This window comes from Prionailurus viverrinus, chromosome B1 (assembly GCF_022837055.1).
Source record: "Prionailurus viverrinus isolate Anna chromosome B1, UM_Priviv_1.0, whole genome shotgun sequence".
NCBI classification, from domain to species: Eukaryota; Metazoa; Chordata; class Mammalia; order Carnivora; family Felidae; genus Prionailurus; species Prionailurus viverrinus.
In genome coordinates, this window is record NC_062564.1 from 102395562 (window position 1) to 102412397 (window position 16836).

General features: G+C 34.9%; 1 protein-coding gene across 10 annotated transcripts in view; it reads right to left on the reverse strand.

Moving 5' to 3' along the window:
- BLTP1 (bridge-like lipid transfer protein family member 1) overlaps positions 1-16836 on the reverse strand; it is a 212266-nt gene that overhangs the window by 76622 nt on the left and 118808 nt on the right. For all 10 annotated transcript variants that reach the window (XM_047855118.1, XM_047855120.1, XM_047855121.1 and 7 more), the window contains 7 exons: positions 15324-15564; positions 11426-11568; positions 9000-9219; positions 8371-8529; positions 6412-6587; positions 2722-2897; positions 112-818 (listed from right to left, as the gene is read on the reverse strand). In XM_047855118.1, coding sequence (XP_047711074.1) covers positions 112-818; positions 2722-2897; positions 6412-6587; positions 8371-8529; positions 9000-9219; positions 11426-11568; positions 15324-15564 — 1822 coding nt within the window. The remainder of the gene's footprint in view (positions 1-111; positions 819-2721; positions 2898-6411; positions 6588-8370; positions 8530-8999; positions 9220-11425; positions 11569-15323; positions 15565-16836) is intronic.

The following is a 16836-nucleotide window of genomic DNA, read 5'->3' on the forward strand; positions in this document are numbered from 1 at the left end:
CCAGGTCTTTGGCATTTCAATGATCTACTTATAACATTGAGAAAGCACCTATCTGTTTAAGTATTATTGCTACTCTAAAAGAAATTTTTTTAATATTAAAATATTCATTACCTGCTGGTCCAAATGTTTCTGAAGATTTTTCCAATATTCCTGTTGGATCAGAAATAAGTGAATAGAAGTTAAGTAATTTATACATATTCTGCCAGCACTCAGCCGAAGGCTCACTTTGTTCTGACACTGTGATTGAATCGGAGTCATCCATATGAATAGTCATATGGTCCACCACATCTTTTGAACCTTTCCTGGACACTTTTGAAGTTCTTCTTTCAGATCTTCCTAACGAATTTTTGTTTCGAGATTCCTTTTTGTTATTTTCATTGTTGGTCCGTTTGTTCTTTGCATTGTTTACTCTATTGCCACCATTCAGACTTCCTCTAGAACTGCGGCTGAAGTCAGATGAGCGAAAATCCCGATGTTTTCTGGTTTTGAAGGTGGGTGTTGGGGAAGCTGATCCAGCTGTGTATCTGCTAAGTTTAATGTCAGTCTGAGTTGCTTTGATGTCATCTATCATGGTACTAAATTGATGAATAAGACGAACCAAAGCCATATCTACATGCTGGCTTATTGACTGACAAGAAATTGTAAAGTTGCAGTGAAAGGTATTATAATAACGCTTGTTGAGATCATGAAAAGAAAGAGCACTGGTAGAGTTCTGAGGGGTGCAAACAGACTTTTCCATTACAACAGCACTGATGCTAAAGGTTTCCAACATTAATGCTGGTTTGAACTCAAGTGGAGGAAGATTCACATGACCTTGCCTAAAAATGGAGAAAAAAAAGAAAAAAATGGCAAGGTTTTATTTCCTTTTTTCCAGAGCTGCACAATCTTTATTAGTTTATTAGCAAAAAATCTCCAAGGTAAAACACGTTATAAGCCATTTAGATAATTTTAAGCAAGAGCTCAAGTTATTATTCACTAGGCCAATTTTTTATAAGTTGGAAAATTCGTCTTCTCCCTTGATTTTATTCCACAACTGACTAGTTAAAATCAAATTTATGTTAATTATTTCAGTGAAGTAATAAAACATTTTTTCTTACCAATGTGATAATGTACCCCAATGGTATTGGAATTTAAAGTTAATTATAGGTCGATTAGGGTACCTCCCTTAGCCAACCTCTCCCCACCTCTGTTAAATATATTGTTTACATATTTAATCTCATTTCATTTAATTTTTTTTTTAATCTTTATTTATTTTTGAGAGAGAGAGAGACAGAGCGTGAACAGGGGAGGGGCAGAGAGAGAGGGAGACACAGAATCAGAAGCAGGCTCTAGACTCTGAGCTGTCAGCACAGAGCCCGACGCAGGGCTCAAACCCACAGACCGTGAGATCATGACCTGAGCTGAAGTCAGACACTTAAGCGACTGAGCCACTCAGGTGTCCCTCCCCACTAATCTTAATAATCATTAAGGTCACTTTGTGGTGCTTCAGCTTGCACAGTCATTGTTATGGTACCACTCTACTGTGAAAAGCAAGGACTGTCCTATATTTAATAGAAAAGACAATGCAATTTCCATATTCCTGTGTCATTAGAAAATCCTCAGATATCTAGACCTGAAACAAAATATAAGAAAGCTATATTTTTCTATTAATAAATTTCCATAGGGGTACCTGGGTGGCTCAGTTGGTTAAGCGTCCAACTTCAGCTCAGGTCATAATCTAGCGGTTTGTGAGTTCGAGCCCTGCATTGGGCTCAGTGCTGACAGCTTAGAGCCTGGAGCCTGCTTCAGATTCTGTGTCTCCGTCTCTCTCTGCCCTTCCCCCACTCACGCTTTCTCTCTCTTTCTCTCTCAAAAATAAACACTAAAAAAAAAAATCTAAAAAAAAATTTCATAAAAATGTTTAAACTGATTTTGTCAAATTATTTAAAATTTTAAATAGAATATTTCATACGGAAAACATTTTTCATTTAGTCATATATTGGATACATGGGGATTTTGCTTTTTTTAGTGCATTTTACTTTTAATTTACCACGCTGAAAAAACACAAATTGGATCAAAGAATGTTGCAAAACTTGTCACAAATGCCATGTATGTCCATATTCTATGATTCCTATATCCATTAGCGAGACCTACTCAAAGTAAAATTCCAAGTTCACAAAAGACTAGTCAAATCTTATTAGTGAGCATAATATTTCCTATTCAAGCAGTAAAGAAATTGAAGAACTATCTCTGATAATATAAAGAATGAAAGTAAAAGGTAGTTCTTAACTTTCAACATGCTACATTCAGCATTCTTATGTATTTGTTTCCGATGGCTATACTTTAAATATAACTTCTACTCTGTATCTAATAGAAAATACTAAAAGTCTACGCAAAGTTAGTAATAATTGTAAGTAAGATATATAAAATTACAATGTATAAGACCACAAAAATCAACTACTGCAATAGTAAACACATTCTGAGTATATATACAGCAAATGTACTTTGGCTAACCCACATACATGTGCTAACATGGTACAAAACTACGCCTAAAAATAGGCCTCCTCATCTATAAAATCAACAGGTTATTAAAATAAGTCTGTTTTTGACAAGTGGAAATTACCTTCTCATTAAGATATTAAAAATAGTTTCTCATTAGCATAGAGGAAAACGAAATTTAAAAAAAAGGTATTATAACCTATATACAAAATTTTACACAAAAAGATCAATAACACAAGACACCTTCTTGCTCTTTTGCCTTTTCTCTCTTTGGCTGTGTCTGAATCCACAATATCTGCTCTAAGGCAGTCCAAAGTCCCTGAAAATGAAAGGTGTTCTCCAAAGTACATTCGGTAGCAGAGTGGCATTGCATCCTGTGATTGAATCCCTGTATGACTCAGAAGAGGTTTAAAAACAACCTGGAAGACATAACACATTCATTAATTAGCTTAATTTATAATCCATCATTTACTGTGGCTTTTTTCTTATCCTATCTGAATACATATATTATTACCACAGTGTGAAGCAAAAAAAGGCAGGGGGCGGGGAGGGGGGGACTTGTACAAAAAATGTTAAGCTCTAATTTTACTTAAAACTTAACAGTATTTTTGAGCACCTCTTGTGTGCTACTCATTTTCAAGTTAATCACAAGGAAGAAGATTCCTCCAACCTGCCTGAGTGTCTGAAAGTACAAGGAAAATAAAATTGTGAACTAGTTTGTTTTTTTTTTTAATTTTTTTTAATGTTTATTTATTTTTGAGACAGAGAGAGACAGAGCATGAACAGGGGAGGGGCAGAGAGAGAGGGAGACACAGAATCTGAAACAGGCTCCAGGCTCTGAGCTGTCAGCACAGAGCCCAACGCGGGGCTCGAACTCACGGACTGTGAGATCATGACCTGAGCCAAAGTCGGACGCTTAACCGACTGAGCCACCCAGGTGCCCCTGAACTAGTTTAAATCATTCTACTTCCTGTTTTTAGAAAAGGCATGTATACTGCGTTTCCATAAAAACGTGGTATTAGAATAGCTTATCAACATCTTACGTTAATATAAAAATGTTTCATATGTTATATTATGAATATCTGACCTATTTTTAAATGGTATCACTTGGTTATAACAGTCATTTAATATTTATTTCCTGACAAAAAACTTCCTTTATATTTTAAGTACTACACATGCTTATAGAAATACATCACTGATTAAATGTCTTGTTAACTGATGTAGTCATGAAGAGCAAACTCAAACAGAAGCAACTAATTTGTTTAGTAGTTGATTACTATAATCAATTTACTTATTCTCTGTTGCATGGTTCCTTTCCCTCCTTCCACATCTAAAATATAGGTGCTATCTATGGGGCGCCTGGGTGGCTCAGTTGGTTAAGCATCTGACTTCAGCTCATGGGTTCAAGCCCCATGAGTCCCTGAAAATGGGACTCAGTTCATGGGTTCAAGCCCCACATCGGGCTGATTGCTGACAGCTCAGAGCCTGGAGCTGGCTTCAGATTGTGACTCCCTTTCTTTCTGCCCCTCCCCCACCTCCGTTCACGTGTGCTCTCTCTCTCTCAAAAATAAACATTAATTTTTTTTTTTAAGTAAAATAAAATGTAGGTGCTACCCAATGCTTTCCATGACCCTCCCCTAACCCTTTCAACTGTACACTCTCCTTTAGTGATCTTTTCCTGAAAGTTAAATATTATCATTAAAATGGACAAGTGCAATTTATGTATTAAGACTCAAGTCTAGGGGCGCCTGGGTGGCGCAGTCGGTTGAGCGTCCGACTTCAGCCAGGTCACGATCTCGCGGTCCGTGAGTTCGAGCCCCGCGTCGGGCTCTGGGCTGATGGCTCAGAGCCTGGAGCCTGTTTCCGATTCTGTGTCTCCCTCTCTCTCTGCCCCTCGCCCGTTCATGCTCTGTCTCTCTCTGTCCCAAAAATAAATAAACGTTGAAAAAAAAAATTAAAAAAAAAAAAAGACTCAAGTCTACATGTTCAATTACCTCTAGGACATCTCATTTGTTTGTGCTTGGGAAGAAAGGCTACTCTTCTAAGGAGTATAGAACTAAAACAGAGAATTCAAACAGTTCTACTGTAGATTGGAACTTTGGGGATAAATTTCTTCTCCCTTTTATACTTGCTTGGGATATTCTTTCTTGCCTTTACTCTTGGATTTGCTCGTTCATTCTAATGGAAAAACTCTACCCTGTTCAAGGTTCAAACCACCCTCTTTCCTAATCTTTGTCATTTATTTATGGCTCCATACCTATCAGAAACTTTGATTCCAGAAACTTTGATTATTTTTTCCTGTTTCTTTTCGATCCCAATTTATAATCCTGAATGACTTCTTTGACCATGAAGATAACCAACACTTCAGTCCAAAGTTATAGGACTTCCTTTTCCCCTATAATCTTGCTTAATTTCATTTCACCAACTTCCTAGATTGTTTATTATATCTTATCACCACATTTTTCTTGCTATATCTGCTTTGGATCAATCATCTTCTACTCCTATAGCTGAGCTGCTAGGAACAATGAGAGGAGATGATATAATTGCATTCATTGCTACCCTAACACTAACCTAAACTCTTAACCAGGCCCTCAGCACTATCTGACAATCTTTTTAGGGTGTCTGGTAAGCTCTCTTCCATATTCACTCCAACGTTTACACATATCTAAATTACCTTACAGAGTTTTTTACCATATTATTTAATATTCATGTTTCTAATAGATTTTAGAGTCTTTAAAACAATATAGTTATCTCTAAAAATATGTATTGAATACTAATAAAGACAATTAATGTACTCTATAGGCCAAAACAACAACAAAATTATTTTTTTTCCCACTCTCCATTAAAAAAAAAAAAAATGAAGACCCTAAAAACTACTCTAATGTACTGGAGAAGTAAATCTCAGGAAAATTTTAAAGTGCCTGACACATTTCTTAACATAAATTACCTTCTACTGTAAGAGAAAATTGAAGCTACCAATTTGCAAACTTACCTGTATAGCTGTGAACTGTCCTTATTGCCTTCTCAGTTTCTCAGAGGAAATTCTCAGAGGAAAAAAGTATTTTTTTATGTCTAAAACATCTCTCTCTCTATAAATGACTGTAAATTCCAACACTCCTCATCCCTCTCTGAATCTTGCTCTATCAGTTTACCCTTCTTTTTTCTTCTTCTGATCAGGACATTCCTAATTCCTCCTAAATATCTAACTATGCTTGAGTCTCCCTCATCCTGAAAAAATAACACCTCTTAATAGCCACGGTCCCACTCATCTACTTGCCTTGTGATCATTCAAACCAAAATAGTTAAAGGATTTTGCTGTCCACTCCTACCTTTAATCAATTAAATAAAGACCTCCAGAATATTTTACCATCACTTTATCAAAGTCACAACCATCTATGTTAAAAGCCTCATTTACCACTGCATGAACTATTTCAATAACTCATTTTTTTCACCTATAGTTCTCTACTTAATCCATTAACACATTGCTACCATATAATATTTCTTCTACATGTACAGTTCTAGTCACTTTATTCCTTGCTTTAAAATCTTCAGTGCCTCCCAACTGCTCACTCAATAAAGTCTTAACATAGCACTTAATATAGCCTTCTATATGACATGGTTAAATTTAGCTTTCTAGTCATGTGTTTTGGTCAATTTGTATCTCCAAATAACAAAGATGTTACTGTATGAGACTAATAACTATATACCACTCTTCTGTTTAATGAACATCTACAAGTGCTAAATTTGCATTTATAATTAACCCATGTACTTTTAAAAGGTTCCTCCTTTTTTTGCATGAAGGCTTTAGGCAGAGAAGCACAGAAAAAAAGATATGCCCTAGAATTTCCAAGGTGCACATGACTTGGTGGTTCCAGCTGCTAAGTACCACCTAATGAGGGATTACTATAATTATGGAAAAAGAGACTGGCTCACCTGTGCATCAGCAAGCTGCACAGCAGGAAACCCTTGGTTGGCTTCTTCTACACCTGCCACATCATCCTGACTAGTGCTATGCTGAGAATGCGTTCCATCCAAAGTATTCTGGTCGCTAGATAAGACAGTGTTGAAATCTGAAGCTGAGGGTATCGTAGGAAGATTGGGTGCAACACCTAACGGAGTAAATGTTCAAAAATAAAACTTAAGTTGTGAGGAAATAAAAACAACTTAAAGGGAACAGCAAAGTAAACTTATGAAGTCTGTATTATAGTAGTATTACCAGACCATCTTAATTGAATGAAGAAAAAAAAAAAAAACAGCACTTTTACGTTAGAGGCATGATTTACTAATAAAAATGAAATTAAACTATAATTTCAGAAAATATTAGTCTTCCTCATACATGAAGTCTGTATTAGAACCAGTCAGTCCAAAGTACAGAATTTTATGGCTAGAATATCTTTGAAAGGCATTTGATATTCCCTCAGCTTTGCACTGAGGAGCAGTCATAGATAGCAGTAGGATAAAAGCAATGGATGTCACAGAGTCCCACATATAAATTTCTTCCCAACTATGCTTTCCTGAGGCAAAAGAAAAATAAAATGACACTATTTCTTTTCCTATGTACTCCCTTTACCCTTTAGCTCCCCAGGCAAAAGACCCACGCATGATAAAGAGGAAATGTTCTTTTCTGGTTTTCTTAAAATTTAAACTGCACAGTAGTGAGACTAGTTTTAGAAAAGTACTGAGAGCTGGTGGAAGCATCATCCTTCTCTCTTCTTCAACCAAGAACCAATGCTAAGAACTGGAATGTAGTCATAATTAGAATCAGTTCCAGGTTCAAAAGTACGCCACACACCAGCAAAAAAAAAAAAAAAAAAAAACCCAAAAACTAAATAGTCATGTTTCAACCACATTTCATAATTTCCTATTTTCTATCTGAACAGAATTTGTTAGCAATGCAAATTGCTGTTACATGGATTAACTTCAGCTGCCCTCAGTAACTAGGACCAAAGCCTATTTCACAGTCTTTAAAAAAATTTTTTTACAAGAAAATAATACATGCATCTAATAAATTTGGGAAAACACCCCCAAAAAAGAAAAAAAGTAGAAAACGAAGGGTGGCACCTCTTCTGTTTCTGGAGATAGCCACCAATATTTCTTTGTGAATTCCCTGCCAGTCTTCTTCCTATTTACACACACCCTTTTAAAATTAACAAACTGCCAGGGTGTCTGGGTGGCTCACTTAAGCATCTGACTTTTGATCTTGGTTCAGGTCTTGATCTCATGGTTGACAGCATGGAGCCTGCTTGGGATTCTCTCTCTCTGCCTCTCTTCCTGCCCCCCCCTCCCCAACTCATGCACATGCACACATGCTCTCTCTCTCTCTCTCACTCTCTCTCAGAATAAATAAAATTTAAAAATAAATAAATAAAAATAAAATAAAATAAAATAAATTGCCCTCGTTTCCTCCTCAAGGGCAAGAATCTTATTTTAATTCCTCTTAGTACTTGTTTAGATTTTAATTAAATATTTTAATTAAATACTTAATTACTAAAAAGAGTAAAAGAATGCTAGTTATTATTTCTCTGAGAAACGTGGAAAAACTAAAAATATTTTTCTGTATTGTAGGTACATTATGCCATATACTTTGCATGTTTTCATTTACCGCCTTTTGGTATTTAGAAAATTAAACCAGCCACATTAACTGGACATTTTAAACTCTTGAAATTATATACAATCTCACATTTGACATATTTGTCTTTCCACAAGAACACCAAGTGACTGCTTACTATTCTCTCAACTTGATATTAACAAAGACATTTCATAAATGGGAAAATTTAAACTAAACACTATTAAACATTTCAGATTTTTTGACTATTCCCTGAAAAACAGGATTTTGTTAAAATTTATGTATGCATCTTAGACAGTTAAGCCAAACAACACGTAGCTTAATACCTGTTGGAAGGCTGTTATGTGCAGACTTTGTAACAGGAGATTCCTGCACCACACTTCCACGATTACCAACAGCATTTGACATCCAATTATAGAAACTCACAGAAGATGGCTCAGATAGCAAGGGATGTTCGGATAACATATCAGTGGCCATTGTATTTCCTGAAAAAAAAGTTTTATTGTTTATTATTTATGTATTACTTACATACTAAGGAAGCATAAAATATGATTTATGTAATTAATTTTTAAAAGTCAGGTTAAATTGTCTTTTGCAGATGTTTTCAAACTCACTGCATGATGTTGGTATTTAGATATTAAGGCATTAATAAATAACTTATTTTTAATATAACAAGAAGAAATGCACTGCTAGCTGGTTTTGACACCATCCCATACCATGACTAGGTTGACAGTAATGTCAAATGCTGCAATTTAGAAATACAAATTAAAGGCATGAAGACACCAAAAGTTACAAAGAGAAGAATTTCCCAAAATATTTTTTCAAAGATTTCTATGTGTAATACATAGATAGATTAGTTATGCAACCAAAGTATAAATCAAAATAAACTTCAGTCCTGTTTGTTTTTAATTCTTGCATAGAAGTAAACTTATAATTGTCTAAACTAAGGATGTACCTGTTCTTGTTAAGGAGCTGCTTTTTACAGCTGCACTACTTCTTTGAGGGGTCCCTTCCAGGAGGTTGTGCAGGCTTGGGAAGCTTCCAGTCAGGTAGCTGAGTAGGCTCTCCTTCCTTGGACTCTCCTTAACTGGCATCCCAGCACGTCCAACATGTACCGGAGAATCTGTGGCAGTGTCTCCACTGGTATAGCTCAAAGAATGATATGGGTGAATGCCCTGCAAAAAGAACAACACAGGGCTTTCTTTCTTATGTATATAACAATGACTGCTAATAACTGCAACTACTACTACTGTTGCTATTACTGCTAGTTACTATTCACGTTAATACCAACACAGATTGTGCCTACTAGGACTACGGTGAATCTCAAGTGTATGTAAAAATGTTTTAAAACGTTATAGTACAATGCAAAGAACAGCCTTTATTATCACTCACTTATTTTAACAATGAATTATTAACTCCCTTTGAAATCTGAAGCGTGTGTCTTGTGGCAAGATTTCTATCCCGAAATTCTTAATACTGTAGTACTTTTCTTGGTACCCTGATAATGAAAATCTGTGAGAGATTCTCTGTAGAGTTCTAATACGTCAAAAACAATTTTCAGAAATTCTCTGAGGAAAATAAAAAGTTACAGAATTGCCCATCTCTATTTGCTCTGTCACATCTAAGATTAGAATTTCAGATCAGTATAAAATAGTACAAGAAAAGCCTATAAAAGAAGAGATCTGAAACAAAGCACTGAAATTCAATTCTCTGGAGGATTTTTATGATCCATAAACAAAGGAACGTTTGTGGAGAAAGGAAAAATCATCAACCAAAAAAAAACCTGAAACGACTAAGGAGTTGAGAGTTCAAAAGTATCCTCCTTCTAACTATGCTGTAGAAATAGAGTAAGCCTAATAGTCCAAACTTAACAAATGTATACCAATCATTGAATTGTTTAATTAAAAGAGCAATATGTACACAGAATGAAGACTTTAAAAGCACAAAAAGATTATTCAATAAAAAGTATCCCCTCACTCCAGTCTACTATATCCCTTCCCCAAAAGGTACTATTTCTTATCCTTCTTTAAATAATTTATGACTATACAAGCACATACACATATTTATCCTTTTTTTTTTTAACACACAGATACATATTATCCCATATTTTGTGTTTACTTTAATCCAGCACTCTGGTGACCATTCCATATCCACTTAGAGATCTCCTTTATCTTTTAAACACAATTTTTTAAGTCTTCATAGTCTACATCTGTATCAGGGTACACTAGTTTATTAGTCCTCTAATGATTAGTTATTTATGTTTCTTCTATTATTTTCCTATCATAAACAGTGTTGTAAAAACATTATTGGATGTGTGTCTTTGAATAATTAGAACATCCATTTCTTTAGAATGAATTCCTGGACATGAACATACTGGGTAAGAGAAGATCACATTTTAAGTTTTGATACAAATTGTGATATTATTCTTCCAAGAGGTTGTGCCAGTTTACACTCCCACCAGTAGTGTAGGAGAGTGTCTGTTTTCTCATCTTCACCAACAATATACACTATTCAAATGTTTTAATGTTTTCAGTCTGACAGGTGGAAATGGAAATCTCATTTTAATTTACATTTCTTTAATTGTAAGAGGGTACATATTCACATATGTATATATATTTCTATGTGAACTGCCCATATACCATTTTTCCATTTGGTTTTGCTTTTTTCCTAATGATTAGAAAAAGATCTTTATATATATGAGGAAATTAGTCCTTTGTCATATGTCTATTTTGTTTATGATACATTATTTTTTTCTGTGTAGAAACTTTATATTTTAATATAAGCAAAATTATCACCTTTTACCTTATGGGTTCTGGGTATTAATATAAGTCTATACCCAGATTTTCAAAGAAAGTTAATATATTAACTGTTGTTTTCGTTGCTCAGAAAAGGAAATTAACAAAAAATACATAACCCATGACAACAACAAATAACTTACATTCTTACTATGTGCCAGGTATTATTCTAAGCATTTTCCATATATTACAGCTATTTCTTACATTGACTTTCTGGAAAAAGTTATTACTGTAATCTCCATCAGACAGATAAGGAAACAGACACACAGTACAGGTAACTTGTTCAGTCACAAAGCAACTGAGTGGCAGAGGCAGAATTGAAACCAAGGCTGTCTGGCTCCCAAGGTGGTCCAGCTCAACAGTGTAAATAAATTCATAAAATAGCCTAACTCTAACTGTATATTAAATTACTAATCATGTTAATTTCACCATAAGGATATTTATTATTATTGAATTATTAATTACTGAATATAGAAATACTATTTGAAGATTTAAATTTAAATACCTAGTATTTGAATTTGAGATATCAAAAACTTAGATCTTCTCTGGAAGACTACTCTAACTAAAAATAGTAATAATAATGTACCTTTATTTTTAATGCAGAGTCACTATGAGTATGAGTCTTAGAAAGTTTCCTCATTATTTCAGCTCCAGTTACAGGTCCAGAACTACCAGGTGGAGGCCGGTTGGCTGTTCCTTCTAGCAGCATTGTGTGTTCACTGACTGTGGCTGAAATAGTTCAAAAGAATACGTAGGCTATAGGTTATTAGACATTTTCTTGAAACAGCAACACCAGTGTTCCTAGTGGTGTAACTACACTCAACTTTACATATGCCTTGAATAAATAAATTAATTAATTAAATTTCCTTGAAATTGTGGAATAAACTATAATATTAATTCACATTTTTCTTTTACTCTCCCAACCCCAATCTTCTCATTTATCTTAAAAAAGGAACAAATAACTTCTATTCAGTGCCTCCACAGGCCACCCAAGTGTTATAGAGATAAAAAAAACAATTCAACTAAGCTGCAAATACATAATTTTCAGATTAACCTAGGCATTTGAAGATAACTAATTAGACGAGATGTTTATTATAGTATTCTTCCAATTTTTAGGACTTGAAATCCAGCCTATTATTCAGAGCATATTCACTTTTAAGCATAAAGTTTTTTTAAAAACAACAACAACAACAACAACAAAAAACCTGGGTAAAGATTTTTTTCCAAATTTTTATTTAAATTTTAGTTAGTTAACATACAGTGTACTATTGGTTTCAGGAGCGTAATTGAGTGATTCATCACTTACATATAACATCCAGTGCTCATCGTAAAAAGTACCCTCCTTAATGCCCATCACCCATTTAGCCCATTCTCCCCACCCATTTCACTCCATTCACCCTCAGTTGTTCACTATAGTTAAGAGTCTCTTAGGGTTTACTTCCCTCTTTATTTTTTCTTCCTCTATGTTCATCTGCTTTGTTTCTTAAATTCCACATATGAGTGAAATCATATGGTATTTGTCTTTCTCTGACTGGCTTATTTTGCTTAGCATAATAAACTCTACTTCCATACATGTTGTAAATGGCAAGATTTCATTCTTCATGATGGTTGAGTAAAATTCCATTGTATATATATACCACATCTTTACCCACTCATCAGCTGATGAACATTTGGACTCTTTCAATAGTTTGGCTATTGTTGATAATGCTGCTATAAACATCAGGGCACATGTACCCCTTCGAATCTGTAGTGCTATTGCTTGTGTTGTAGGGTAGTTCTGTTCTTTAACTTTTTGAGGAACCTCCATACTGTCTTCCACAGTGGTTGGACCAGTTTGCATTCCCACCAATAGTGCAAGAGGGTTTCCCTTTCTCCACATCCTCACCAACATCTGTTGTTTCTTCTGTTGTTAATTTTAGCCATTCTAACAGGTGAGAAGTGGTATGTCATCATGGTTTTGATTTGTATTTCCCTGATGATGAGTGATGTTGAGCATCTTTTCATGTGTCTGTTAGCCATCTGGATGTCTTCTTTGAAAAAGTGTCTATTATCTGTTTTTTCAGTGTGAAGTTTGATCAGTTCTGTATAGATTTTGGACACTAACCTTTTATCAGATATGTCATTTGCAAATGTCTTCTCCCATGCTATAAGCTACCTTTTCATTTTGGTGATTGTTTCCTTTGTTGTGTAAAAGCTTTTCATTTTGCTGAGATCCCAATAGTTCATTTTTGCTTTTGTTTCCCTTGTCTCTAGTGACATCTCTAGTAAGAAGTTGCTCCAGCCAACGTCAAAAAGATTGCTGCCTGTTCTCTTCTCTAGGATTTTGATGGTTTCCTGTCTCACCTTTAGGTCTTTCATGCATTTTGAATTTATTTTTGTGTATGGTGTAAGAAAGTGGTCCAGGTTCATTCTTCTGCATGTTGCTGTCCAGGTTTCCTAACACCATTTGTTAAAGAGACTATCTTTTCCCCATTGGGTATTCTTTCCTGCTTTGTTGAAGATTAGTTGACCATATAGATGTGGGTCCCTTTCTTGGTTTTCTATTCTGTTCCATTGATCTAAGTGTCTGCTTTTGTGCCAGTACCATACTGTCTTGATGATTATAGCTTTTTAATATAGCTTTAAGTCTGGAATTGTGATGCTTCCAGCTCTCCTTTTCTTTTTCAGGATTGCTTTGGCTGTTCAGGGTCTTTTGTGTTTCCATACAAATTTTAGGATTATTTATTCTAGTATTTTATTCTAGATGCTGGTGGTATTTTGATAGGGATTGCATTAAATGCACAGATTGCTTTGGGTAGTATTACCATTTTAACAATACTTATTCTTCCAATTCATGAGCATGGGATGCTTTTCCATTTCTTTGTGTCCTCTTCAATTTCTTTCATATGTGTTCTACAGTTCTCAGAGTACAGATCTCTTGACTCTTTAGTTAGGTTTATTCATAGGTATCGTACGGTTTCTGGAGCAACTTTGGAGACTGATCCCTTGATTTCTTTTTCTGCTGTGTTATTATTGGTGTATAGAAATGCAACCGATTTCTGTACATAAATTTTGTGTCCTGAACTTTGCTGAATTCATGTGTTCTAGCAATTTTTTTGGTGGAGTCTTTCAGATTTTCTACATAGCATATCATGTTATCTGCAAATAGTGAAAGTTTGACTTCTTCATGGCTGATCTGGACGCTTTTTATTTCCTTTGGTTGTCTGATTGCTGAGGCTAAGATTTCCAGTACTATGTTAAATAGTAACGGTGAGAGTGGACACCTCTGTTTTGTTCCTGACCTTAGAGGAAAAGCTCTCAGTTTTCCTCATTAAGGATGGTATTAGTTGTGGGTCTTTGTATATGTCCTTTATGATGTTGAGGTATGTTCCATCTATACCTACTTTATTGAGGGTTTTTATCAGGAACAGATGCTGTATTTTGTCAAATGCTTTTTCTGAATCCATTGAAAGTGTCATGGTTCTTACCCTTTCTTTTATTAATGTGGTGTATCACATTGATTGATTTGCAAATATTGAACCACCCCTGCAGCCCAGGATTAAATCCCACTTGATAATGGTAAATAATTCCTTTAAGGTACTGCTGGATTTGATTTGCTAGTATCTTGTTGAGAATTTTTGCATCTGGGTTCATTAGGGATATTGACCTGTAATTCTCCTTTTTAGCGGGATCCTTGTCTGGTTTTGGATCAAGGTAATGCTTGGCCTGGCAGAATGAGTTTGGAAGTTTTCCTTCCATTCATATTTTCTGGAATAGTTTGAGAAGACTAGGTATTAAATCTTGTTCAAATGTCTGGTAGAATTTGAAAAGCCATCTGGCCCTGGACTTTTGTTTGTTGGGAGATTTTTGATATATCAATGTTCTGAAAGCTCTAATTTTAAGGCTACTGTCCTTTTCCATGGTACTTGTAATATTTTTTTCAAAATATTATATGATAATTCAGTATAATTGAAAATGACATGTCTTGATAACAAAAGAAAACCTCTGAAAAAGCATTAAAGTGTGCACATATAATTTTGAAAAGCATATCTATTGTCTCTGTTCTGGCACAGTCATTATGCTGATAAAATTACAGGCTGAAAGCATGACTCTAAACATTACATAAATACAGAATCAACCAGGCACCAGGTAAAATTCAAAGGCTTCTTTAAAAGACTATGTCATAGACAAGAAAATGAACAAATACAAATGTGAATTTTAAAAGAAAGTTAATGTGCTTCACGCAAAACATTCTAGCTATGCAAAGATGTCTGTTATTGTACTGGATAGATTAGGAGAAGTCTATCGTATTTTATGAAATTAAATATAAAACTCAAAAGTCAGTATAAAGATTCCAATATTATCATCATTTATTTGGACTAATACAAACCATACTTATGTAATTAAGCCATGACAATTTCAAATTTTGGCACACAGATGATTAAAATTATCACATATACTATGTTACCAAGGTGTAATATCTAACTAAAATATTTACAGATTACCTGCATCAAATTCAAATTCTGCTCCATCAGCACTGGTGTCACTTTGAAGACCACCTCCATTGTCCAGCCCAAGTCCATCTTCATGTTCGTGATCCACAGCTGATTGAGGTTTGAGGGGCTGAGCTGGTCGATGTAAGCTAACTCCTTTAAAGGCTGGTGTCACCACAATAAACTTCATCCACTGCCTTGCCAGTGCAACTAAACCTTTCTTTAAAGTTACCAACGCAGGAAGTCCATCACTCTGTAACAATAATGATTTAATAGTAAGTTACTATTTAAGTGCTTTGCATACATTTATTCATTTAAACCCCATAACTCCCATTTAGAGATGAAGAAGCTAGACTTTGTGTGTTATAATTTGTTCAAGGTTACAAAAGAGATCATTTCAAGCTGACTATAGAACTCATTCTCTAAATACAACATTGCATCTTTCTGTCATAACACATTACCAGGTGAATAAGAAGCTAAACATGAGGCGCAAAATTGGGATTCTCCTTAAGAACCATTCAGTCCACTGTACCTTTTTTACTCAATTGAGGAAATCAAATGTATTCTGAGCTACCTGGAATATTCATTAAACAAACAGAATGAAATTATTCCCTTCAAAGATTAGGTAACCACCACTATTTTAACATTAAAAATAAATAAATTACTATGGTTAAATGCTGAACACAGTTGAATTTGTAACTGCTTTCAAAGTTAAAGGTATTATCAGTAACAATTACATAATTTAGAATATACTTTATTCCACATGGTGATGATTTTAAGAAAGAAAATTTGGCTAATTCCTAATTTCCTAAGAGGAAAACATCCAACTCCTCTCCATCCCCTTTCTTGTAATTCCTTGTGTTGGGAGAAATGCTCTGATTGAAGACAGACATTTATTAGACAGCAGAAATCACCTCACTTGCTTTCTGAGGAACATCAGATCTCTTAGCCTGTCCTTTAATTCTTAGACTCAAGTAAGGAGAGCCATCTTGTGCTTCTTCCTCTTACATATAAAGCATATCTTGGCAAAGCATCCATACATGAGAAATGCCTGGTGGCATTTCAGTTCCAGTGTCTCTGCCTATGAGTAGATGGGCAAGCTAGCCTTGCACTGTGGACCTCCAGCCTTCAATTTCCAGGGTAGGAGTAGAAAGCACTATACTAGTCTCAGGTCTAAGTACCTTTTTCAAATCCATCATTTACTAGAGATTCTCTCATTGGAGGTTACCATTAATAAATACTGATAGAATGATCCCTAATTTGGCTAAACTTCTCATGCATTTTCTATTGACCTAAAGCTTGGAGAGAAGAGAGATCCTCAAGTTCTAAACCTCTAATGATGACATGTTATCTTCTGTAGTGCTTTTCTACAGGCAGACATATATTGTATTTATTTTGTATTATTATACATTCTCCCCTTAACCATTAATTAGCCCCTATTTTATTAAACATTTCTGTGAAATCTGATGCTGGTGATTACTTTTTGCTTGAAATTCTTTAAACCTTTGGCTTCTAAGGCATTTAT